The following is a 26978-nucleotide window of genomic DNA, read 5'->3' as shown; positions in this document are numbered from 1 at the left end:
GTTTTCCGAGTTTTTACGCAGTACGTAAGGGAGAGTGCGAATAAAGCTGCAGAAAAAACAAAGAGAAAAGAAAAGAGGTGGAATGAAAAATTCCTGGTCACAGGTAAGAGCTAGCATGTTTTTTGAGTTAGGCATGGTAAATTATGCACTAGCGAGACGACCGTCAACTTGCTACCGAAATCTTTTATGATCGCTCGATAACTTTTCGGAGGATTCTCGGAAGTTGCTTAGCAAAGATTTCAACAAGTATCGAGTCCTCTTCTAATTTTTTTTTTTTTTTTTTTGATTTTTGCAACAGGCACCGCAAACAACGTGGGGAAGTTTCACTGACAGTTGGATCCACAGAGACTTTGCGAGATGTAAAATTGCAGTTAATATCAGTAATAGTGATAGCAAGTTTGTTTATTGTGATTGGAGACAGTCCTCAAGGTCCGTTACACAGGCTGATTGTGATGCGATATTCGCGGCGATTTTAAGCTTGCTTTCTAATCTGGTACAGGTGTGAACGACAAGCGATTTTCCATCGACTTTACTCTTACTTCTTTACTCTGGGATTTTGAGAACGGTGCTGACGATGTGGTGAAAACAATGGCCGTTTTCATACTAGAGGCCGCATTATCCGTCTGGACGAATTTGCGCAATAAAGACGGGCACAAAACGCATTTTGCATCTGGACGAACTATCAGAACGACGCACAACGGAAGATAGTTCGTCCAGACGTCTAAAGTTCGTCAAATTCCCCTTGGGCATCGTCCTTGAAGCGTTCTTGCGTGATGTTACGGCAGCATATGATTCTCTCACCCAAGCGTGTTCCATGCCTTTCAGCTGAGTAAGTATTTTCCTTTGTCTTTCAGTTGATGAAGTGTTTTTCAGTGATGCCGATGGATCAAAATCTCACGTTAAACGGTATCGCACTTACCGAAGATGAAGCTACACTCATCTCCTTAAGAATCAGACCGGGATCCTTATTGCTGCTCAAGGATCGCTTTTTCTTTGGATGTTGTTGTTCTCAGTACAGCAGCCGAGATGCCCGAAAGAGCCGGATTTTTCGACTTGATTACCAATAAACGAAACAGTACCTCAGCTTGCTGGCAGTGCTAGCAACCCCTCCCTGGACACCTGTGAGCTTACAGTATCATTATTCACCTTCCTATCTCAAGGAATTTCTTTACATTTTGGCGATCAAAAATAAAAATATAAGAAAGAAAGAAAATTTGTTGAGTCGTTACTCGACGCGCAAAGTCGCATTTAGCCGGCCTCGTCCCCAGTTGTTCTCGGTCCGTAATCGAACGTGACGACGACACAAGCTTAAGACGTTATGCTCGGTTGTTCGATGAGCGCATTGAGTCCAGCGGGCTTGAACCTGTTCCACTGGACCCTGATAACCTGTAGCTGCGTTGTTTTTAGGGCTGGGAACATTGTTTTGTTTTTCGTTCTTTTGTTGTAATGTGAGCCGTTGCCAACGAGTACGGATTCTGGGTCAACTTCGAGAAAACCAACTCAAGGGCACTGAGAAACGTGAATTAGTTTTGTGGGAGCTGTTGTCAAATTCTTATTGGATTATTGAACTCACGAAAGAATGCAGCGCATTTAAAAGTGGTCACACTTGTGTACAAATTAATGTCGCAAAAAGACGGTGGATAAAAAATACTTTGCTCTATTTATTTATTTACTGGCATCTATATTAGAAAACTCAGTCTTCCCCTGAAGGAGATTTATTTTCAAACTTTTCATTGCAGATTGATGAACCACAGGGGGCCATTACTCAGGACGCCTTGCCAGGTATGCGGACTTTTATTTCTTTCCATTGATATAGTGAAGGGCCTGCCGTTCATTTTCAACTGAAACGGCTGGGACTTCGGTATGATTTTGTAACTTTCTCTTCCGTTCGTTCTTTTGTTGTGAACAGTGCACCAGAGGAAGGTTTCAAGGGTAAGCTTCAACATATCAGTTCTTCGTACTAATTGTTCAGTTTAGTGCAAAGGGTTTCCCTTTTCTCGTTGTCCGCGTGAAGCCTGGGACTGAACGGCGCAGTGTTATCGTTGACGTCACCGCACGAAGATAGAATCCAGCCGAACGCTTGGGGACTTGGCTGCTATTTGTCATATTTTTTTTCCTTTAGTTTAGATATGGTGGCAGTCTAATCATGCGAAACAAGCTCAGTATGATCAGGACTAAGATATGTGATCAATAACTTGCATAACAGACGCTTGCGTAACTGGGGGTGGAGTTTGGCGCGAGGGCACATTAGAGAAGGAGCCCGCTCGAATAGCCCCTTTCAGAGCCCGCATTACTTTCAGGTCCGAGAGAAAATTATGATTGGTCGGGAGCATCCCTAGGGAACAATCTGACGTTTAAGAAGAAGATTTGTTTCTGGGTATTCAAGTCGTGTTAACGTTGTGGTGGTTGAACGCAAATGCCTGCTTTCTGATGCAAGGTACATTACTAACTACTTGAATATTCATTTTATAGGCACTGGTTTGTTGGGGCATTCTTTATAAACTAAAAAAGAGCTTGGCGTCCACAACGACTGGCCAACGGAGGAAGATAAAAAGAAACTTGAGGAACGAGAGGGAAAAAAACCCACCGAAACTTGGAAAGAAGTTTTAAAATCTGTTTTATGTCAAGTTAAACTGGGGTGTAAATACTACTCGGCATAGTATTGTTCTCAGTAATAATCAGAGTTCAATTTCAATGTAATTTATAGTATGAAATGGAAAGAAAATAAAATAAAAGATCTAGTTTAGCAATGCACGTTTTGTGACAAGATTGAACAATGTTGAAATAAAAGATTTTCAACAATAAGAGCCTGGTTGTGATTTTTTTTTTTTTTTTTTTTTTGCCAAAACAGTCAAAACGTGACTCAAAAGTTTACTGTGATTTTTGTATGTGATATAAAACCGTTGATCTTTTTGCCTGAAGGTTAAAAGGATACCTGTTTGCCAAAAAACTGAGTCCACTGTATGGGCCACACAATGGAAACTGCTGCTTTTAGCAGTAATTATCTCAGTCGCACGGTTTCCAACGGTCATAAACCAAAGCAACTACTCTGGGCAATCACGAGAAACAGCTATTTCGACAAAGGTTGTCCAAAAAAAGCGTAAAAGTAGACTACCTTTCGGCATTATCGCGTACGCTTTTACGCTTTTTTTGGACAACCTTTGTCGAAACAGCTGTATATGTAAACAGCGCAATGAGCCAATCAGAACTCGAAGCAAATACATGCAGCCGGCGCGGAGCGCGGGAAAACGCGTGCAAGGCACGATTGGTTTTGGGTTTACTTCTCATTGGTTGAGAAAGTGGCGCGAATTTTGCGAACCAATCACAGAGCAAAGTAAAGCAAAACCAACGCAAACGCGATTTACGTTCGACACGCAAATTAAAAACCGCTCTAAAGAACAGTAAAGGTATTATAAAGTAAACCCACCGGTCTCTGGTCGGTTCTCGCCCAAGGTAACCTACAGTTCATGTGTTTCAGCGCTCTATTGCAAGGAGGGCAGTTTTTTGTACGAGTTCCACTGAGGTGTCCACGCCAATGTACATAAGGTAGTACCTTGGGTCGAACTCTCCACATCTTCCCAATGCCCCAGTCTGTCTAGGTCCTGGTATTTGGCTATCTTTTCCTCTTTTTTTCCCCTTACTCTGGGACTGCTATATCAATTATTTGGCACCTCTGCTCTCGCTTTTTCACAACTACCAAATCAGGTCTTTCTTGCTTTGATCTCATGGTCGGTCGGTCAGGATGTTATAGTCCTATAGTAATTTTGAAGTTCTCGCTCTCCAGGATGCTCTCCGGTACATGTTCAAACCATTATCCCCCTCGCTGAAATCCGCAGTAAGCCTTGCTACATTGTCGTGTCTCCTCTTATACTTCAACTCGGGTAGTACAGTCAACTCTTGCCATGCTGACACCCCGCTATTACGGACAAGAGGTAAATCTTCAACAGAAACTACAAAGAAATGCATGGAAGTAACTCCCGCCAAAAACGCACGAGTACAATTTCGGCGATGTAAGGAAACCCTCCGGGCTCTCCACAGCCCGTTATACGTTAACTGTAAAAAGTATTCTCCCAAGACTAACTATAAACAAATGCTTTAATATCAATAATAAAACAAGCCTTGTTTCCCTTTCTTCCTGTATATCTGGCGGCATTGCGCAAGCTAAGGCAAGTAGCGCAGAAGCAAAGGCTTGTCGAAGCCCCGAAAAGAATGGGGAGAAGGCAAGTTTGAACTGGGTGTCAACAAAACCTGGGCTAGGCCATGGCCCGGGCCATGGCCTACCCTATGGCCCACCCCATGGCCTACCCTTTTTTCCTGGAAAAATGGAAAACAAACAAATAAACAATAAAAGCTCAATTACAATAATATTAAAACAGTAAACGGAGCGAAAATTGTGTAGCGAGAGCCGCGACGGCCTGAGTGAGGACAGCAGCTCACTCGTCCCAGTCCCCTGAAGGTTTACAAAGCTCGGTTTACAAACACGTGGTCACCAAGTTCTCTGGTGAAGTGTCACAAACATGAGCTGAGAGGTGAGTAAAATTTCAGAACCTGTATTCTGTTTTTATTGTTGTTGTTCCTTAGAATGAATGACTTGCACGGCTATTGTTACATATACATAACAACTTCTCATTTTCAGCTCCTCGTCACAGCTGTGGATCGGGGCAAACATGGATCAGTCAAGGTAGCTACATTATTTGTAATAAGTTTTATTCTGAAATCTGGTGGGCAATGCAGCAATATTTTTGTCTGCAGTCGCAAAACCTTTCTAAGTATGTGATAAAAATTCACAAAAATTATACCACATGGGAGTTTAAGTTTAGCCAAAAGTTATGAGCTGCTGCAGTTTCAATTTACTTGTCATATATTTTGTTAGGAGGTGCGTTTGTGTCTTTCAATTCTTTGCTTAACTCTTTGCTCATCCATAATTTGATAATTTGACCTTATTGCAGAATTTTGAAAAGTTTCTCTGCTGGCGACGTTGAAGAAGTTTTTTTTTTGGCGGCTGATTGCTCTCCCTTCGGCTTTATTCTATATTTTTTTGTCGTGTAAATTTGCGGAGAATGTGGTGAACACTCTCTACTTGTGTTGCTTGATAATTTCTAAAGTTCTCACGCGCCGATGGCAAAGTAAAGAATTTGGGACATGAAGGACAGATCTCGACCACCCCTATACCGAATTGCGAACCGCGCGAAAAACAGACCCAACCAAATCTGGTTAAAAAGCTATCGTTCTTTAGAGTATTAAGCTGGGAATCTCTAACCCTGTGTAAAGGCACTTACCTCGCGCGCGGAAAAAATGTTGCAAGTTGCAGGCGGCTGGAAAAACCACCCCACCCCACTGTTAAGCTTTCGCGATCGTCGGGTGGAGATATTTTGACAACTTGTGAATGTCTTCTACAAGATAAAGTTGATATCCTGTTTCACATGGGTGGGCCTTCGGCACTTTCACATGGGTAGGGTATTTGCCCCTTCACATGGGTGAAGCCTTTACCACTTTACATGGGTGGAGCCTTTACCCCTTCACATGGGTGAAGCCTTTACCACTTTACATGGGTGGGGACTTTACCCCACACCATGTGTGGCGCCTTTACCCCCTTACAAATAAAACAGGAGATCAAAGCATTTAGCTACCTTGACTGATCCATGTTTGCTCCGATCCACAGCTGTGACGAGGAGCTGAAAATGGGAAGTTGTTATGTATATGTAACAATAGCCGTGCAAGTCATTCATTCTAAGAAACGACAACAATAAAAACAGAATACAGGTTCTGAAATTTTACTCACCTCTCAGAAAACTTGGGGACCACGTGTTTGTAAACCGAGCTTTGTAAACCTCCAGGGGACTAGGACGACTGACCTGCTGTCCTCACTCAGGCCGTCGCGGCTCTCGCTACACAATTTTCGCTCTGTTTACTGTTTTAATATTATTGTAATTGAGCTTTTATTGTTTATTTGTTTGTTTTCCATTTTTCCAGCAAAAAAAGGGTAGGCTATAGGGCAGGGCATGGGGTGGGCCATAGGGTAGGCCATGGCCCGGGCCGCTACACCACCTGAAGTTTCCTTTTGCTCGAACAATACCTACAGTGTAATAGCTCTGAAGGCAAATTTCTTAAACGAATGGAGAGATAAAACGTTGGCGTCACAAACACTGTCGCGGTGGATGTCCACTGAAAGTCAACTAGAACACAAATCTTAAAAGATGACCATCTTAAAGGCGGTGTTAGCAAGGCGGTGTTTAGTTCATCGTAAGTCGCAATGTTCTTGCACCGATTAGTCGCAAGATGCTTCGCAACTTTGTACGCTTTTTCTTTTGAAACCCCTTCTGTAATTAACGGCTCACTCTGCCTTCTTGTTGATTGTTTTTTCTTTCGAACAATTCCCCCTTAAACAGCCCGTTCACAAGCTTCCTTACGGATTGATTTTCCATCTAGCTAACAGCGCGAAAAACTTGCGACACACTGCGCAGTGCAACACCACCTTTTTTAAAATTCCATCAGCATCATCTGTCTTAGGCAAGCTTTTCCAATTCGTCGACGTCGTTGGCTTCCAGAAGCGTTATTTTCTTTCCAAAATGTTCTTCGATTTTCTTCATGATAGCCATAGACCGCTGACCGTCAATAAAGTTCACTGCAATACCACTCTTGCCAAACCGGCCTGTCCGGCCAATCCGGTGTAGGTAGGTTTCAAAATCAGGTTTGCCAGCGGGTTCTACTGGCATGTCATAATTGACCACCACCGTCACCTGAAATGAGGAAACAAACTTGTTAAGATTGGCTCATTGAACTAAATCCTCGCTATACGGGAATCTGTGGCGGATTTGAAGGTCACATTCCCCTCACCAAGTGACGTTGAGCGGCAATTGATTTGGCGATTCAAGCCATAAAAGTTACTCTGTTCAGTTAGTCACACAGGTATACTCGGAAAAAGAAAATCCTAGTCACATTTCTTTCTCGTTATATTCTAGTTTTTATTGCTTCAATTTTATAGCTTCAAAAATACTGCAAGGCTTTTGAAGATCCTTTTTGGTTAGCCATTTGCTCACGAAAGCGAGATCTTTTCCTTGAAATTCCACCATGGTTAAACAACCACAGGTATTCCGTCGGACAAAAAAATTCCCCAGCCTACCCAGGTAAAGTTCAAATTCCCTATTCCTGGGATGGAAAGTAGTCAAATGCCCGGATAGGGAGATGGTGAAAGTGTATATGCCTTCGATAACAATATCATACAGCATGCTGTGCTCTCAGTTGAAGGTTGAAACCGCAACATTACAATAAGTGATTCAGCACACAAACAAACAAACTGCCCCAAGAATACGAATGTTTGGTTTATCAACAGAGTTGATAACTAAAGGTAAATTGGCCACCGTAAAGAGATTCGAGTGCTGACGTTTCGAGAGTTAGCCCTTTGTCAGAGTATCCCCAATGACGCAGCACTGCAGTTTCTTCACAATCTAACCCCCTTATGCCTCAAGAACACACCGCCTATGGGCTATTTGCCACCTTGTCTCACCTGTAAACCAAAATGTACAGTTGGAAGATGAAATCACATGTATTCACCTGTTCAACATCGATGCCTCTGGCGCAGACGTTCGTTGTAATCAGCAGTTTTTCCTTGCCATCACGGAATCTGTTCAGCACTGCAATACGCTGCTCCACTGTGATCTCCCCTGACAACAGCGCCACTGAATGTCCATCTGCCGTCATCTTCTCCGCCAGCCATGAGGCTGCCTTACGAGTCTGAAATAATACATACACTGACTCACTCAACTCTGTGTACGGTACAAGTAACAACTGACATATTTCGGGACTGATGAATGAACAAGTCGAGATAAAGCAACAGGCCAACAATACAAGAATCGTCGTGGATAGCTGATGTCAGATGATATCTGAAACACACCCGCTCTAGACTTGTTTCAACCGTTGTTCAGTCAAACATGCGCGCTCATCGATTTTCTTTAATCTGCTCAAAGTTTCGTAAAAAAATTGACAAAAGTTCAACGTCTCCATCTTGTCTCACCACAAACGCTTAAACAATGTGACTTTACAGACCTTCACTGCAAATTGAAACTCGCCACTGGAAGTCTCATCAGCGTTTGTGTAAACTCTACCTTTATTTTTATGATCAAGAAAGAGGTTGGCCTCTTCATTGCTGTGTTGTTTCCTTAGACAAGAAACTTTGCTCCAGTCTCTGTTCACCCAGGTGTATAAATGGTTACCGGCGACATACTGCTGGGGGTAACCCTGCGATGGACTAGCATCCCATCCAGAGGGAAGTAGGAATACTCTTAGTTGCTTCATGATACGGAAACCGGGTTTAAGCTCCGGCCGTGTAGGCCACTTAAGCTCGTAGTGCAACTCACCTTTATTTTATTTAAGTTTTATTCACTAAGAAGGGCGAGGCTTACACGGGGCAGGGGGTGCTTAAAGCTGTAATTAGAAAGAGCAATGTATGTACTTATTGGAGTGGGCACTTTCTAACAAGTGGGTTTATATGAAAGATAGCACTCAATCAAATTACAAACTTGTTCCCAGGGTCTCCCCTCATCTTGCTCCCTGGGATGTGAAGAGGGGAGACCCTGGGAATGAGGTTGATCAAATTATAGTAATTACACGAGTTATTGTATGAAAAAAAAAAAAGACACAACAACGAGGCACTGTGTCGGCATGACAACACTTACATGACAGAACACGATGCACTGTCCAATGGACACAACACCATACATGTTCGAGAGGGCCTGGAACTTGTCCTCTTTGTCCCGACACACCACATAGTACTGTTTGATGTTGTCCAGGCTCTCCTCTTCCCGACGCAGCCGGATGACAATTGGGTCTGGCACTACTGACTCAGCAAACTTCATTACTTCTTCGTCATATGTAGCAGAGAACAGAAGCATCTGGCAATCTTTTGGTAGCATCCTGAAATCAATAAAAAATGATTTAAGGTGGCTCTTCTTGATTTCTCAAGTGCACACCATGTGGAATTTGAAGAGCTACTCTTCACTGTCAGAGATACACATATGACAGTCAACGTATTTCACCCTGTCAATAAAAACTGACTAAACTATCCAAGATTTGACATATTTGGTGTTTACTTACCATACCAGTAATGACATCAATTAGGTACTTTGATTCAAGTTGTAGATTGAACTACATGTAATTATCAACCTCTGCTTCTTTGACCAGTTTGAAATTCACTGCATTCTACATTACATCAGATTTTTGCATGCTGCATGCAAGAGTGCCAAATTACTTGCATTTCTCTTGATTTGGTGTCGGTTTGAAATAACAGAGCGAGACTTCCCCAACTGGGGAAAAGGAGGTGAGGAGTGTTAGGAGGCACATGAACATCAGCAACAAGGACCTTTTGCAAAGGGGGGAGGGGGGAAGGGGGGAGGGGGGAGGGGGGAAGGAGAGAGGGGAAGGACTCTGGGAACAGGGTTGTTTATATTGCCTAAACTTTCAAAACAGTCTGATGCCTGTGATACTTCAAGAATACAAAGTAAAAAAAAAAATTCGTTTGGCAGTTACAAGAACTCCATACATATCGTTCGGTACACTGACTTACTTATGTATTCTGATGGACTGATCTTGGTGACCCTGTAAAGCTATCATGACGTCGGCTTCATCCAACACAAACATCTTGACCTTCTTTGGATCCATTACTTTGTGCCGCAGGATCCAGTCCAGCAGAGTTCCAGGTGTTGCAAATATAATGTGGTCTGTCACTTTATGGCCTCTTGTAACTACAGGCAAAACAAAGCCACAAAAAGATGCATAAAAACGTTTCAAGCATTTCAGCGGGGGGGAGGGGATGCCTTTTTCGTTTTTTGACTGCCTGGATATTGGAATGAGAGCAAAAAAAAGCAAAAGATGGAGGAGGGGGTGGGGGAGAGAAGAGAGTCCCAATTTCCACATGTTAAAAACAGCGAAAAATGCACAAAACCCTACTGAAATGCTTACTACGCAGGCTAACAATAACCCGGCAGTGGGATGGAGTAGAGCTTCAGAAACTACACCTAAAGACATTGACTCGATTCTACTCGACATGACCCTAATGTACTGTACCCCAATGGACTTTACTGCACTTTCTACTCGACTCAACTGGACTTGACTCGACTCGACTTGACTTGACTCGACTTAACTTGATTCGACTCGACTCTACTCTACTCTACTCTACTCTACTCTACCTAGCCTCCCACGCAGACGTTCTTAGTGGTTCGTCACGCATTCCTGCCCCACAAACGTCTGCTGAAACAAACAGCCACTTCCGTTCGTCGACTGCAGACCAATTAGCAGCCGTTTCCCAACCTTGGGTAAACTAGTGTTTGATATTAGAAATATTACCCGAGACAGGATGGCGGACTTAAATGTGACTTTTGGTCATGTGTGCCAAACATTTGGTATAAGGGAGTTGAATGCGTATCAAAGAGAAGTCATAGTGCAATTTGCGCAGACGAAAACTGATGTGTTTGTAAACCTTCCAACTGGTTATGGAAAGTCACTTATTTATCAAGCTCTATCGTTTGCTTGAAGCTGCTGGTCACTGATTGTTGTGGTTTCGCCGCATGTAAATCTTATGAAAGACCAGGTAGACAAACTGGCAAATCTTGGAATTCTTGCCGATTCTCTCAGTGAAATCACTGAAGAAAATGCAAAGGGTGTTGTGGAAGGAAAAATTTCACTCGTATATGCACGTCTGGAAGCGGGGTTGAAAAATATCTCCACGGTTGATGATCTTCATTGTTTCACAGTATGTGATTGGCTTTACTTGTCATAATAATAATAATAATAATTAATATTTGTATGGCGCAAATTAGCATGTGTATATGATCAAATGCGCCTAACAAATTGTATATGTAAAAAATAAAAAATAATTAATTAAAAATAGTTATTTACAATTCTTACAGTGCTTACATCGTATTGTAAGCAACTCTAAATAAAAATGTCTTCAATTTGGACTTGAAACGTGTAAGTCAGTGCTGATTGGTCTGAATTCAGACAAAGGCAATTTGCTGACGAACGGAAGTGGCTGTTCATTTCAGCAGACGTTCATGGGGAGGAACGCGTGACGAACCCCTAAGAACATCTGCGTGGGAGGCTATACTCTACTGTACTCTACTCTACTATACTGGACTCAATTTGGCTCGGCTCGACTCGACTGGACTCTACCCGACCAGACCCGACCAGACCCGACCTGACCCGATCCGACTCGACTTGACATTGAGGGGTCGAGTCAAACTTCAGAAACTACACCTAAAGACGTTGATCAAAAACGGTGACACATTTGGTACGTTACGCAGGCTAACAATAACCCGGCAGTGGGATTGAGTAGAATCTTAATATACAATATTGAATATTAATTTTAATATAATTTTATACAACTTAGTTAACTGTCCACAATTATTAGTAGAGGGAATATTACTTTCAATTGGCTATCACTGAGTTGACACATTAATACAGTTGTTCATTGCTTTATTTTCCTCAAGATGAGTGACACTAAGGGTGCATTTTTTGGGGACATAATATTCCAAAATCAGAATACCTTGAAAAATTAAATGATTATTTTAACAAGAAACTCATTCACGTCAAAGGCCAGATTGGTACCTTACCAGACAAGCAAATCTCATAGATAATAACACATGATGAAGCAAATTAAAGAAAACTTCACTTGTGCATTTTTCTCTCTAAAATGTTCTTACTGTACATACCTTTCTCTCCTCTAACTGCATATCCAATCTTGATCTCAGGACAGAATTTGCCCATCTTCTCAGCCACTTGTCCTGTCTGAAGTGCCAGTTCATATGTGGGTGAAAGGCAGATCACCTTTGAACGAACAAATCAGTAAGTATCCGGCTTAAAAGAAGGCATTTGGGTTGGACCATTACTTGTGATGTTTAACTAAAAGTGCTTTCATTTGAAAATGTTTGAAAGCTACCTGTAAATGACAATTCATTCATAGGCATTGGGAATCATAAATTCAAGACTTTGCAAGATGGTGAGAATAGCATTTCTTTTGTGCAAGGAAAAGACTTTCTTAGTCTTGCAAAAGAAATCAAGAGTCCAAGGTGGCTTTATAAATATATTAAAAAGTGTCTCTGATATCTGTGAAACTTTGCCATAATGGGAAAGACCATTCACCACATCACACTGTTCATTCAGATGTTTAATAACAAGTTCACATTTACATTTACATCCTGCGCAGTATGACTAGCTTACTTGTGTAAAGTTTTTTGTTGCATCTACTCTGCTAAGCATTGACAATACAAATGCTGCTGTTTTTCCTGTTCCAGACTGAGATTGAGCTATCATGTTGTTGGGTCTGAAATTTGAACAAAAAACAAAAACAAAGCAACTACTTCAGAGAGGTGGTATCTTCTTGAGGTAAATAGAGTAACTTACACTGTAGTAAACTTAATTTTTCCAACCTTTTTGAGGACTCGTACAGATTTTCCAGGGTTCAAAATTAGCCACAAAACACCATTAATTTTTCATGAAAAACTTCTACCATGCCCCCACCCCCCTTCCCCCCAAAAAAGTGGGTACCCATACAGTGTAGGATAGCTTCAGCCAGTCTTCCTGCTGGCATTAAACTTGTTCCTAGGCCAGGAAAGTTGAATTGGAAAAACAAAGTACAGAGCAACCTTTTCTCAACAAATTGTTAGTTTTATGAAAAAAAAAAAAAGGTCACGACATCACAAAAAATCACCTGAAATTTGACATAGTCTGTTTATGCAACTAGTCTAGCTAAACCCTCATACATGGTGTAAGGATCCTTCAGTTGAATCATACCAGCCATGATGTCAAAGTGAGATCTGAACAAGGACTCTCACTGGTGCAGGAAGGTGGACAGGACCAAAGTTAAAGGTGTATGCCCAATGTAAGGAGGTGGGTTGCAGGGTTGTCGCTAAGCGCCGGCTGCCGGCGAAATTCGCCGGCTGGGAAAGAGGTCATCACCGGCTGAATTTTGGGTGCAAGCACCCGGTCAAAAGGGCAATGAACAGTTCTTTAGTTACCCACAAGCAATAGTTCGATTTAGAATAATATATTTTTAGTGAAAAGGTTGAATAAACTCCTGACTACCTTGAGTATCGATGCCATAAAGTAATTGAAATAAAGTCTTGTTTTGAGAACTTGTTTACCGTGTCCTCTTTCCGTTTTCTGCGTCCGCCATCTTGTCAACATGAAGCTTGGTAGCCCCCGCATTCAAGGCGTTGCGAAAGATTGGGAACGAGTTTGTTACCAGGTGTTTGTGTCAGATCGGAGAAAGAAGAAGTCTTTCTCTGTTGCATGACAGAGAAAAAAAAAAGATGAAGGAACTTCTTCGTAATGTTTTAATACAGCTTTTAATTGGTTAAATTTTATTGCTTATAACATGTTTATGCTCATGAATAGCAAGAAGAACTGGGCAAACGGAGGAACAACTGAACAAACCAGAAACCAAAAACCAGTAACGTGAACGGTCCGACGAGTGCTCGCCGGCGAAAACGAACGAACGAGAAACCGAGTGAACGAACCTGCGAAACTGGATGAACAGCTGAACGACCGAGTGGACAGCTCTTTTGTTTGCAGTTCTAAGCGTTTATAACAATCGATTTTCTGATATTCTAGTGCAAACTTAAAAGCACTTATCTTTTCGGAATGAACTGAAAGCGATGTAGCTTGAATCGTTCTCATTACTTTAATGTTAAGGACGGTGCCTACTATTGTTACTGCGCATACGTTTTGCGCATCGCGAGATACTCGGGTTTCCTATGGGTGGTGCCTACTAATACAAGAATATTTTTGCGCGGTTTAAAACTATACGGAGAAACCAGAACTCAGCAAATGCCCTTGGTATCTCAAAAGAAAATTGGGGGTAACCATGCATTTTTCAGAGATAATTAAGCTTCAAGTTAGGAAAAAATCCCACACATTGCTTTATATTTTGGGGCTTTTTAGAGATATTATTGCTTAGTTATCTCTGAAAAATGCATGGTTACCCCCAATTTTCTTTTTGGATTCCAATAGCCCTTGCTAAGATCTGCTTTTCCCACATAGTCATAAACCGCACAAAAATACTTCGGTATTAGTAGGCACCGTCCTTAAGTAAATGTTGAAAATCTTACGCACGTATTTTCATTTTTATTGTTAGAGTATACACGGCATTCATGAAAAACGGGTGTTAGTTAGATTAGATTAGTTGTAGTTAGGTTTTGAATTTTGTTTAGGAGAGTTAGGTTATTTCTAATTTTTATACTCCTGATGGATTTTACCGTGTTTAAATAAAGAACTATTCTTCTAGTGAGCTCACCAAAAAGAGAATTAAGAAAACAGCATAGATTGACAAACTGAAGTAAAACAAAGCACTGTCTGCTCAGAAGCCAGGTCTGTCATTCTCCTTAGGGGCACAGTGAACAGACCTGGTAGAGAGTTCAAGGAACGCCAAACAACCAAAACCACACGAAGGAAATATGGAAACGTCAAAGCGAGGGAGAAAATTTTGAATAAATTCAGGGTGAATCTCTGTACCACACGTTTCAAACTGCGGCACCACAGCTGACCTTCTCTTTAATGGTTGTTTCTTTTTGCATTACAGAGCCCCTAGATTTCACCAGAGTGCACCAACTTGAATTAAAATTTTCAAAATTTCCTGCGGAGGCCCCCCAGACCCCCCTAATGGGAGGCTGCAACTTCCTCCCATACCTACCCCTCCGTCGGCTATGCCGACGGCAGAAGGCACTTCGCGCGTTCTTTAGCCGGCTCAATTTCTCAGCTAACCGGCAGACAAATTTCTTAGCTACAACCCTGGGGTTGAACAAGCAAATTATGGATCTTCTATGACTCAAAGTAATATTCATATTAAACTCATTAATGGAACAATACGGAAAACTCACGGGTCAGCTAAGAGCATGGGAAGAGCTGTTTCTTGAATCTTGGATGGTTTATTGAAGCCCATGTCATATACACCACGACGGAGCTGTTCAGACCTAAAATAATGAACATATTTGTTCACAGACAGATCAAAACCAAGGTTTTCTGTTTCACTTATGTAATTCACAAGGATAGAATGCCAAACCGAAAATCCAAATGAATAACACCGGTAGAGTAGTGCGTAGCGTAAAAACGAACGCGACTTAATATTAGACAGGTCAATGTTCCATACAAAGTTCAACTGAGGTGGACAGATCAAGTAGCGATTAAGCTGATAAGACGAGTGTCAGTTGCGCACTTGCAGAGTAACGATTTGACGATATGATATGTCGGTTCGAACTGAAATACAATAATGAAAAACAACCGAACTTAACTAACACATATAAGCATAAAATTAAGATAGACTACCAATTAAAAATACAATAAAATGTGAAACTAAAAGATACTAATCTGCACTTACAACAGTGCGTAACAAATTGAAGTAATACGATAGAAACCATGCATGTAGTGATAATCGATCCTTTAACAGTTTACGACCAATAAAAAGTAATTACTTGATGATATAAACCTAGCGAAAATAGTAATACAGCATTCCGAGTATTCTCCGCGAATTTGTCTCCAAAAATCCCGCGAAATTTGACTTTTTTTCCCGCGAATTATTAGAAGCCCTGCTGAATCGAAAGCTTGCTTGTCTAACAAAGGCGTACGTGCGCAGAAAAACCTAGAGGTTTTCACATTTCCCTAACGGACATAGCAGCTATGCGCTAGTCAACCACCGATAAGGTGTGAGCGCTAATCTAATTGACAAAAAGAACAATTATGCGGTAATATCTAAGGCATAGTATCATCCAAAAATAAAGAATAAAAAATAAAATAAAAAACATCACGTTTCAAAACCAACAACTTACAGTACTTTAGCTTCTATATGCAGCTTGGAAAAGTAAGAAGACACATTCACTGTAAGTTCTAACTTAATCCTTTAAGTCAATGCTGAAAAATTAATGCCTAACTTTGTTCACAGAGGTGACAAGTTCAAGTGCCAACATTAAGTCAGTTTGAAGAAATTTGGATTGTGAAGCTAAACTATCATTAAGGACGGTGCCTACTTTTGTTACTGCGCATACCTTCTGTGCATCTCGAGATACTTGGGTTTCCTATGGGTGGTGCCTACTAATACAGGGATATTTTTGAGCGGTTTAAAACTTTGTGGAGAAAGCAGAACTTAGGTAGTTTTTTTGGTATCCAAAAAGAAAATTAGGGGTAGCCATGCATTTTTCAGAGATAATAAAGCTTCAATTTGAAAAAAAAATGCCAATGACACACTGCTTTGTGTTTTACTGCTTTTTTAAAATAATAATTACCCTTATTTATCTCTGAAAAATGCGTGGCTACCCCCAGTTTTCTTTTTGGATTTGAATAGCCCTTGCCAAGATCTGCTTTTCCCGCACAGTTATAAACCGCACGAAAATATTTTGGCATTAGTAGGCATATTCCTTAAATGATAGTTTTATGCCCCAAAGAACTCATTTTGTTTTTGTTTACGCAGTCAATAAAAAAGGTGTTAAAACTGTATAACAGCAAAATCATGGGTCTCGGATAAAATTAAACAGTACTTACAAGGGCAGTTCTTCAAATGACTTGACAGAATGCAGCGGTGAGCTTGGATCATTTCGTTGTACCTCAACCTCATGTGTGCTCTTAACCAGTTTGTTTCTCAGGGCTTTTAGAAGGAGTGAAGATTCTGCCATGGCGTCAGCTGTATTTTCTATTAGAGATGACAAATAATTAGTTGTACTGAGTGAGTTGCACATTTTTCACTGTATTCCAAGACTAAGATTTTAGAGTTACTTTATTCTTCAAATTTATTGACTTCTGAGAGCCCTGACTGGTTAGCTTTCAAGGTTCAAGTTTCTTTATTTCCACATACTAATTTACAACATTATGCAAGGAACAGGGATTAGAAAAATGTGGAGGTGTCTGAACGAAAACCCATGGGGTAAAAAGAGTTTTTGCACCTGATCTCACGATACTTAACAAAAGATATCATGCATTTAGAATAATCTTAGCTAGCCACCATACATGGAAATAAAGGTCCAATTAGCAAAGGTTAGCTTATTTGGTTGGATACCAGACTTCAAAGCAGTAGGCTTGGGTTCGATTTCGGACGTCATCATCATTTTAGAGGAGCTTTTTTCATGAAAGGGGGTCCAAGATATTTCAACCTGTTCTCAGAACAGGAATTAATCATAAACTGGTGGTGTGTAAATCAATAAATAGATTATTATTTTTATGAGATATGGAACCTTTGGTCAATATTGCTTTGATAGCAGAATAAATTTGTAACAGTCTTTTCAGGCATGTAGCACAAAGAGATTTCTGATAATTATAATCATGTTCAAAAAGGTATTCAATTGTGAAATGTCATTGTAAAAGGAATAATTATAGCCTTCCTTGGATACTCCAAAACAAGGATGGACACCTTATGGTGTTTACACAATGTAGTATTCTTAATCATGATAGCCCTGATGTAGACGAAAACAGAAGTTCATCTGTTAGACAGAGAACTGAGACAGCTAGCCATCTTTGGTCTTGTGGATATGGGTAGGAGATATGAAGCAAATGACCCGGGTTCAAGGCGTACATTAATTTGCTATTTTTTAAACTTCTTCTAACGTTGGAATAAGATTTCTGTTGTGTAAATATCATAAGGTGTCACACCTTGTTTTGGAGTACATCCATTCTAGTATAAACAACCATTTCTGAGTTGCTGTGAACCTCACTATGAAAGCGAGGCTAAGTGCAAAGCTTTCCACATGAAAATTAGTTTTGTTTGCATATGAATGAAAACTTATTTCCATAATAAAAACTTTGCACTTAGCCTCGCTTTTATAATGAGGTTCAAAGGAGCTCGGAAATGGCCTATTCTTGTGCCTCATTTGATGTACATCCACATCAAATCAGTTTCAAACAAAGGTTTGATTTTGCCAGATCAATGGGATGGTATGCAAAATTGTTCTGACAACAGCATAAAGATATACCACCAGGCTCTGTTTCTTTTTCACCACTGTTCCTCACAGGTTACTTTCATTATTTGACTGACTAGCTAGAAGACAGTCACTGTACAGTAAAACATGTTGGAGTCGTGTTACATGGCTCTACCTTTTGAGTATGTGGATGAAATCCCAAGGTGTGAGAATGAACGCAACTGAGCAGTAATTTCCTGTGGTACTGTTAATCACGCTGTACAACTCAAGGTGATCCTAACTTTTGAGTTCCCAAATTGTGACCATTCAAATGAAAGCTACTGAGCAGTCCTTTTCGTTGGTGCTGTTATTATGCCGTACAAGGTGGTTCTAAGCATCGAGTCTGTGGATGAAATCTTGAAGTGGCCAAATGAATGAAAGATATCAAGAAGTACTTAATTTCCTATGGTGCTACATTGTATCTATTTCTCTGCCCTTTGCATGTATGAAAAAAAGTCTTCTTTTTTAATTTTCAACTTTGGATAATAAGGTTTTAGGATTGAGCAGACAGGTCAATTTTTGTAACACTGCAGTACATACCATCATCTTCTTCCTTTTTGGCTGGTTTTTCATCTGAAGGTGAAGTAGTGTTACTTATTTTCAGCTGATCAACCTGCAAAACAGACACAGAATAACTACCGGTAACTAAGAGTGAAATAAATGAAATGTTACGAACTACAGAGGAAAGATCTCTCTCATCTGCCCTTCACATGCAGCTGAATAGATTCCATAATTACACTTGATTGAAAAAAACGACAGGTAAAAGGTATAAACTGTGAACAAAAAGAGCCAACAGCTTGCTTGGAAGTGTTTGACCTGTAAGCTTATAAATTTGCATTCTTCATATCAGAACATACACACACATGTATGCAACTTTTAGGGCTTAAAAAATACAGATTTCTTGTGGACAAAGAAAAAAACCTGAAGATCACCCAATAATATTATTCTATCAGGTCCCATTGTTTTAGATTCACACAAAAATTTGCACCGGACAATGATTTTTCAAATATTTTTTAAGGGTATATTCCACTCTTCATTTTATTCAATTATTTACAAGTCTGGCCCCTTAATTTATTAGACCTACCCATTTTCAGACTTGGCATGCCTTTCTCAAAACTTCTGAAAACATTTCTGGCCTAAGAAGCCATTTTATATGCACAACATTTTTCATTTAATAACAGAAAATTTGGGAAACATTTTAAGATAAAGATTAGCAATGAAAGAGTGGCATGACGTTTCGACAATTCCAATACTAATACTACTAATAATTGTATATGTATCACATTCAAACACTGCATATTACTTTCTGGAACGAAACAGTGTAGGTTTGGGTGCCAAGGTATCAACTTACGTTTACACACACATGAAATTTATGCTTACCTAGGCGAGCTTAAAACGAGTACTCCAGTCAGTGTAAACACAGTGTAAGACGAATTGGTAAATGGTGTCAGTGCCCTCTTTTAAAAGCAGTACAGGGTAACCAAGCAAAAAAGCAACGGAATTTACAAGAAACAACCCTGATTATAAGGTATAACCGTTCTGTTAGTGTCAGCTAGAAATACATTAATGTTGAGCATTGCCATGACTTGAAAGTTGGGTCAGTTGTAGCACACATAAGCTTTGTATTTGCTTGCAGTACATGATATAAACTTTGCACTTAATAAACGAAGTATTCTTGCCGAAGTAAATTTACACTGCAAAGAAACTTTGTAATACATCTTTCAACAGAGAGAGCTAACAGTCGCTGCCAAACTTGAGAATGAATTTCCCACGTGTTTCAGATCTCGAGGAAAAGTTTGGCATATTTGTAACGAAGCAGTTACTTACTTGGCCAGAAATTTGTCGCTCCTGCTCGTCAACTTCGGCCGCCCAGTCTTCGTCGGCCATGATAAGGTATAGTTAACTTTATTCGAGGATTATGAAAAGGAGAGTCTGCCGAATTTTTCAGCTGGTGTGTGTCAATTTCTCGGAACAGCTACAATTTCCGGTGCCCTCGAGAGGGATTGGGAACGAATTGTACTCAATACGTGGCCGAGCGCTGGTCGAGCTTCGGTCGTAACACTCCGAGGTCTTCCGAGTGTGTTTTTTTAGGTATGACTATAAAGCTGCAGAAAAAAACAAAAAGAAAAGAAAAGAGGTGGAATGAAAAATTCCTGGTCGCAGGTAACAGCTAGAAAGTTTCTTTGTTAGGCATGGTCTTGCACTAGAAAGACGACCGTCAACTTGCTCCCAAAATCTTTTATGATTGAACTCCAAATGGCACTCGATAACTTTTCGGAGGATTCTCGGAAGTTGCTTAGCAAAGATTGCAACAAATATGGCGCGATGTACCCTGCAAACGAACTTGGAGAACGAACAAGTAGGAAAGATAGAGAAACGGTTCCTGGTTCAGTAAGGGTAACAATGCCAACTTCGCCTGGTGTGAGACATTTCAGCGAAGGTAAGGGTAAAAGTCAGTAGTAGGAGGCAAGTTGAAATTTTTATATTAGTCAGAAAATTTTCCAGTTGCTGTTCGTTTGACGTCGAAGTTCAGTGTTCTTTGCATGTGATACAGCACAGAAATACCGGCAAAGAAGAGAGAGTAATGGCTTCCTATTAAAGTAAAAGAAGGCTATGGGGTACACATCTGTAGATAATAAGGTTTATGTCAATATTATTATGAGTGAAGACATTTTTATAATCAGGGCTTGCACAATCGATGAAATCGATGATCGGAAAATCAATCGATCAATCGATGACAATCGATGCCAATTAATCGATTGATATTGATAATCGATGAACAATCGATGCACAGGTTTTTTGTGATTATCGATTTCATCGATTATCAATTTTTATCGATTATCAACGCCAATCGATCAGTTAATTGACATCGATTGTCATCGATTGGTTCTCATTTTTTATGTGTTTTATTTTCAGTCAAGATTTACAAAAAGAATCTGAGTCCAAACTGTGGCCTATAGTTCCCTTGTGACCGGTGGTAACTGTGTTTCGGACAGAGGCTGTACATGTTGTGTTGTTGGCTTTTTCCCGCGCAGCTCTAAGTTTCTCGATATGGTCTCTTTTTTTCCAGCTTTTACTATACGGCTCACCCATTTAAGTCTGCATGCAGTAAACTTTATTCATTTTTTACCCTGTTTACTTTATGCACCTTCGTTGTGACAAAGAAGTAATAAAGTGATTACCGAAGCCTGTTCACGTTTATTCTGGTTTATTTTATTACAATTCAGTATAATTACATCACCCACCATTCAGAGCTCACTCGTCTCCAGTCGCATCTGCATACAAACAATCCGGTGAACGAATTCAAATCTGAAACATTTGTGCGTACTGCTAGAGCGTATACGTACATGCTGGAACGTGTGGAATACCGAAATTTTTTTTAACACCAATCGATGACAATCGATGAGTTGCGACTACTTTTGTGTGATTATCGATTGGTCATCGATTGGCCGATGCCAATCGATGCCAATTAACTAACAAGGCATCGATTGTCATCGAATGATCGATTGATTTTCCGATCATCGGTTTCATCGATTGTTCAAGCCCTGTTATAATACACCCCCAAAATACCCTTAGGCGAAAACTAATGTTGTAAAAAATTAAATAAAATGAATCAATAAAAACTTAAGGTTTGCCATGGGCTAATGTTGTCTGCCATATTAATTAGAAAAAATACATGCACAATGAATCTTTATCTAACAATGCCCCCCCCCCCCCCCCCCTCTCTCCCCTCAAATAAAAAACCAACATCACCTCCCATCAATATGGGTTAGATTCTGGGACTTTTGCCGTATGTAGGTTGAGTGAGTCGTTGCTTCTCATCCTTGCAGTTTTTCCCTCTCCTAAAAAACCAACATTTCCAAACTTGATTCCAGGTATTAAAATAAACTATTTACTATGAAACTAAGAAAATCGTGAACACTAAACATGATTTCTGGAATGTTTATTGTAGTCTGTGACTAATCAGAGATGAAATCACACCACAAGAAAAAAACACAAACCAAACAATAATTACTGTTACTACTTGTGTGTGTGTTTCTATCTCATGTCTGATTGATTTTCTTTCGCACAACAATAAGCATTCCAGAAGTATATTTCCAGTGTTCACGGTTTTCTTACTTTCACAGCTATGTAATACCAGTAAGTTATGTATGTGAACGTAATATAAGTCATGTGATTGGGTTAATTTTGTACCAGGCAAGTTTGGTGGTCGTCCATTATCAAGGCACAGCAACAGACCCTCAAGCAGCAGATCCCTTGATGGTGAGATGACACAGAGAACCCATCAAATTGCACAGGCATCCCAACAAAGGCCTCCTTCAAATAAAAAACAACACAAAGATAGGGGCATTATTTTGCGGCGTCAAAGTTCTGAAGAGCTTGTTTCTCCTCAAGGAGTTTCATTTGTTCCAAGGCCTCCATCAAGACAAAAGGACAGTCGTCCCAAATCAGCCAAAGGCCGGGTGCGACCCAGCTCTCGTAGTGGAAGAGAGAATGTAGTCTCAAGAGAGGGTTCTACTCATGTTGGAGATCAAGCTCCTTTTCCTCCACCACTAAAACCACAGTTGTCTTTCTCAAAGTATAAGCCTCTTCCCTCTATTGGTACAGGACTAGTACCAGAGGCTGAAAATTACCATATTTCAAGCGATTCTCTGGTTAAAGGAAGTTGTTATAATAATGATGCTGATGAAGTTAATAGTTTGTTGCAAAAGACAGCAGGTCTTTCATTACAGCACACGCTTCCTGATGAACCAGCTGATATAGAGCCAGGGAGAGTACATCTTGCCATAAAACTATTAGATGGATCTCGTCATGAAAGGTGGTTTAGACATACGGACACGCTTGGTGTAGTGATGGCTTTTGCCGCATCACTATGTAACGATCAGCTTCCGCCCTGCCATTTCTGCACCAATGAGGTACCCAGGAGGGTTTTTGATGACTTTTCTCTTAGCCTTTCAGAAGCAGGGATCAATTCAAGGACAGTTCTTTATCTTGAAGACATGGTATAATAGCTAAATGATGCATGAGGTAACCTAGTTGTCAGGCAGATGTTTTAATTGAAGGCCTGGGAGGGGGGACTCTCATATGAAAGGGGCAGGGATGCTTGTCGTCTCACTTAGAGGTACATAAATTTTGGATGTTGGTCTCACTTAGAGTGTTCTGGGCAAACACCATTATATTTAGCCGTGAAGGTCTTGTTTAGAGTTACATGCGAAGAAATATAAAAATATATATTTTTCTTTGTTTTAAAATGGTCTCTTTTAGGGGTCAAAAAAGCTTGGATTGGTCACCTTTAATTTTAATTTAACAATTTCCAACGAGCATCCCCGCCACTTTCATAAGAGAGAGCCCCCCCCCCCCTCCCCCCCGCAGGATTGAAGGTCTGGGATAGCTGCGTAGTAACCAGTTCAAATGACTGTGTAGATTAAGTTTTCTTCCACCAGTTAAAACAACTCTAGATATCTTGGTCTGATTATTTCTTTTTTGTCTGGTTTGGCTCCCATGTTTTGAAAAACGCTCCATGATAGTGTTGCACGCTACACTGTTGCTACTTGAGCCACTCAAATGAAGTTTTGATTAGTTTGTGACAACTGTTTGGCAACTTTTTCAACTGGCCAATGTAATCCAATAACTGCCGGACCCAGAATCCTGAGAATGATTACAATCTTGTACCCATGGTCCTCAGGCTTTTTGGTCCCCAGGAGAGATTGGAGAATTTAAATAAATTTTAAAGAGCCTGAGGACTCTGGGTACAAGATTGAAATGATTATGGAGCTCCATTGATATTCTCTCTCCCAGAAATGCTATATATTGATTTGAGAAGTTAAACCTAACCATAGTTAATCGAGGGACTGGTTAGGAAACCTTGCCATGAAAACAAAGGTGGTGCAATTTATGTTGAAAGGGCCAAGACCCTGCACAATCCTTTGTTTTAACGTTCACACCACAGTTGAATATCTTAACAAAAACGTTTCAATTGGTCATTTGCTCCAACACATTCCGAATTCTATTGTTGTTTGTGCAGGGTCAAGGCCAAAAAGGCAAACAAAAACATATAATAAAGAAGTTTGTCAAAAAAAAAAAAAAAAAAAGGTTTCATAACCATTGCCTTTAGTTAACTATGACCTAACAAAATAACATGGCAGCATCATGGTGTGCAGCATTTTATTACTGTATTTACTTGCAGCCATACATAAAGAACACTGGTCCAGTGTTTAATGAATTCAAAATAATAATCGAGGCCACTTGGAGATAAACAACAGTTCAATCTCAACAAAACAACGGAATTGAAAAAATCCTAGTACACTTGACAGAAATTGTCAGGGTAATTCATGTGAGATCAATCAATCAATCAAAGACTCCCCAAATGTACAGCATGGGACAACTCCATGTGCCTTTATCAGGGAGGTATCCTGACCATCAAGAGTTGTCTCTCTTTGAATAACATCCCTCTGTCCTTGTTCACCCTCTCGGGTCTGTCCAAGGAAGCTCTGTCTATAGTGGAAGAGGTGTCCACATTAGACAGGTGTCCTTTTTATGTAGGGTGTCTGCCTTAGAGAGATACTGACTTATCCTTGAACAGCGGTTTGTCTGCCTTGAGATGTGTTTGCTGTAGAAATAAGTCTGTGGTTTAGATAGTACTGTTGGTATCCATCTTATAGAGGTTTATCTTAGAGAGATGTTCTCCTCGTGGAGATTTACTTGGCACCTAAGATAGATGTCGTCTTTTGGGTCTGGCTTCAGTAGAGAGTTGTTTGTTTAGGGTGCTGTCATGTGTTTGGTGTTAATATATAAAAAGTCAAAATTCCTTTGCCTGTCAAAGAGTCCGATTGGATTGGACAGCACAGAGTTCTAAATTATGTTTAAACATAAAAGCTGCGAATTGTAAATAAGTGTTGAAAATTTATATTTATTCAAAAGGCGTTTTTAGCACCTTACGCATATTATTACTGTAAATAAAGCGGAACAAATTTGTAGACTATTTATTTGTTTCTTTAGAGTGTTTTTTAGCAGAACATAGATTATCAATGATCAATAAATTATTACTTGAAGGTATTGTGGTCTATTGTTGTGTGGTAGTTCATGGTTCTTCTGCCACCTATCGGTGTTGCACCTTGGGAACGGGAAACACAACACAGCAAAACATTTTGGCGCACGAGGATCTTTTTGAACGATATTTTGGTGATTTCGATGCCGCCACGATTTCGCCATGGAATCAATTTACGACACGGTGTTGCACTTTATTTCGCAGCATTTGCGGTTTAGAGCATTACACCTCCACCGGCCATAACTCTGTCCTGGGACTAATGGTCTGGCATTTTCCGGGGAAGAGTGAGGCTTGTGCATACATGTGTAAACAGATGCTTTTTGCACGTGTCCAACCTAGCTTTCAAGATGAATGTTGCCCTGCGCGAGTTCTCCGAAAAGAAAGCGATGATGAGTGACCTAATATGTGTGACCTATATTCCATTTAGTTGAAATGCTGTGACAAACATGTGCATGTAATCTACAGGAAGATGGCTATTGGTCGACGTACGTCTTGAAGCCTACCCGTAAGCAGAAGTACCTGATGGGGCCGCTCGGCTAAAAAACCCGCGCTGCAGGCTGGGAACTGGATACATAGCTTTAGACGGTTAACTGACTGGAACGTTTCTAAATATCAAGTTTGCTGAGATATTTTTTTATCAAAACACTGGTTCTAGCTGGGCAAAAAATGTCTCGTTTGTTTTTCCTGCCTGTCAGGACCCCTGTCATGCTCGTAGAAAATCATATTTGACTTTTCGCTCTAACACCGGCTTTACCAATGAAATTTGAAGGCAAGTAACGCACCAGGAAATAACGGCAGCTCCACTGCTTTCCATGTGTTGTTCTTTCTATCTCTATATCACGCTGTGTATGTCAGCTGTCAAGACCCTGTTCGCACTACGCGAAATTATGTCAACACGAAGCCATTTTTAGTGCGAACGATTTTTTTCAATAAAATAATAATAATGATAATAACTTTATTAACGTGTCAAGAAATGTAGCTGAGGGGAGAACTCCCCTCTACTAATAGTGGACACCTAACTAAATTCTAGAAAATTCTAAAAAACACTTTCTAGAAAAACTTTCTCTCTAGAAAATTCTAAAAAACACTTTCACTAACGAAAATTTTCGCAATCGCCTCCAAAGTTCAAACATGCCGTCGACTAGGTGTGGAGGCCATGAATTTTTTGTCAGGCGAGAAAATCCTTTGTTCCTTGACATCCATTCTTCACCGAGTCATCATAGTCGCAATGAATAGTACACAATACCCGTCCACAATTTGACAAGGACATGTCAAGGGACATGAATGAAACGCTTCTTTCCCTACGATGTCTTCGGGCGACTTGCCAGCCTTAATATCAAAATGGCTGAAAAAGAGAGAAAAATACAGCTGACAGCGGTACCTCTGGACACTTTGCCGGAGCGTTGTGCCATGACGATGCACCACGAGATTTCGGACCGCGGTTCGCTTATGCCAGCTGGAGATGGTTCCGCGATGCTTTCCGATACCTTCAGTCCCCGACAAGACAGTGAGGGAGGGAAAAGTCGGCCATATGAGACAGATCCCTTTCGTTGACACCTCAGTTCCACCTTACTGACTTAAACTGAGATTCCAGCCATGTATATGTATGACAACGTTATCATTTTGTCTTCCATGTGGTACGTTTTGAGGTTTGAGCATGCACAGGGCTAAAACGATATAATGACAGAAGGATGACCCGTGGTCACACGACCTGTAGTCTTGTAGGTACCGCTAGTCTTGGACTCCTTTTACCTTTATTTCATTCTTAAAATTTTTATTGCCGTTTTCCCGAAAACGATTGCTCCTTCGATTGATTGTTGACATTTTTAAGGGAGTCAGGTCGTCACTCGAAGAGCTTTGTGAAAGCTAAAGCCGTTGCTATTTTTCTGTATAATTTTTACTGTGCCATGTAATGAAAGTGTGCCACGTTTGTTACTTCAACTCAGATGCTACCTTTCGCCTCTTGATTTCTGGTAAAATCAATCGGCTAACCCTGGACC

The 26978-nt window shown here is 40.4% G+C and overlaps 3 protein-coding genes across 4 annotated transcripts in view; 2 read left to right on the top strand and 1 right to left on the bottom strand.

Moving 5' to 3' along the window:
* Positions 1-2805, top strand: part of LOC146460582 (ubiquitin carboxyl-terminal hydrolase 48-like) — a 67869-nt gene extending 65064 nt beyond the window's left edge. Inside the window, exons 33-34 of the transcript XR_014857585.1 lie at positions 1740-1932; positions 2473-2805. The gene's annotated coding sequence lies outside the window, so the exon portion shown is untranslated. The remainder of the gene's footprint in view (positions 1-1739; positions 1933-2472) is intronic.
* Positions 4-24986, top strand: LOC146460580 (uncharacterized). Of its 2 annotated transcripts, XM_085087947.1 has the most exons (3): positions 4-20; positions 20022-20370; positions 22128-24986. In XM_085087947.1, the coding sequence occupies exons 2-3, from the start codon at positions 20172-20174 to the stop codon at positions 22937-22939; spliced, it is 1011 nt and encodes a 336-aa protein (XP_084944073.1). In that variant the 5' UTR covers positions 4-20; positions 20022-20171; the 3' UTR covers positions 22940-24986. The 2 variants fall into 2 exon arrangements, with proteins under 2 accessions (XP_084944073.1, XP_084944072.1); XM_085087946.1 differs by lacking the exon at positions 4-20 and having other exon boundaries at positions 19948-20370.
* On the bottom strand, positions 6092-19908 carry LOC146460581 (ATP-dependent RNA helicase DDX19A-like). The gene is made up of 10 exons (XM_085087930.1): positions 19758-19908; positions 18471-18543; positions 16525-16672; positions 14871-14963; positions 12214-12316; positions 11706-11820; positions 9563-9740; positions 8676-8913; positions 7555-7734; positions 6092-6740 (listed from the first exon to the last, which is right to left on the bottom strand). The coding sequence occupies exons 1-10, from the start codon at positions 19815-19817 to the stop codon at positions 6507-6509; spliced, it is 1422 nt and encodes a 473-aa protein (XP_084944056.1). The 5' UTR covers positions 19818-19908; the 3' UTR covers positions 6092-6506.
* Positions 24987-26978: the final 1992 nt, after the last annotated feature.

This window comes from Pavona decussata, unplaced genomic scaffold (assembly GCF_977016875.1).
Source record: "Pavona decussata unplaced genomic scaffold, jaPavDecu1.1 SCAFFOLD_210, whole genome shotgun sequence".
Classification (NCBI taxonomy): domain Eukaryota; kingdom Metazoa; phylum Cnidaria; class Anthozoa; order Scleractinia; family Agariciidae; genus Pavona; species Pavona decussata.
The sequence above is the reverse complement of the archived record's forward strand: the minus strand, read 5'-3'. Positions and strand labels throughout refer to the sequence as shown.

Excerpts from the sequence above, each read along its gene's own strand:
- LOC146460580 (XM_085087947.1), top strand. The coding sequence starts at position 20,172 with ATGATTGAACTCCAAATGGCACTCGATAACTTTTCGGAGGATTCTCGG. Across the intron at positions 20,371-22,127 it reads TGTGAGACATTTCAGCGAAG|GCAAGTTTGGTGGTCGTCCA; the intron begins GTAAGGGTAAAA and ends ATTTTGTACCAG.
- LOC146460581 (XM_085087930.1), bottom strand. The coding sequence starts at position 19,817 with ATGGCCGACGAAGACTGGGCGGCCGAAGTTGACGAGCAGGAGCGACAA. Across the intron at positions 16,673-18,470 it reads CAAAAAGGAAGAAGATGATG|AAAATACAGCTGACGCCATG; the intron begins GTATGTACTGCA and ends CATCTCTAATAG. Across the intron at positions 12,317-14,870 it reads CCCATGCTCTTAGCTGACCC|ACCCAACAACATGATAGCTC; the intron begins GTGAGTTTTCCG and ends TTCAAATTTCAG.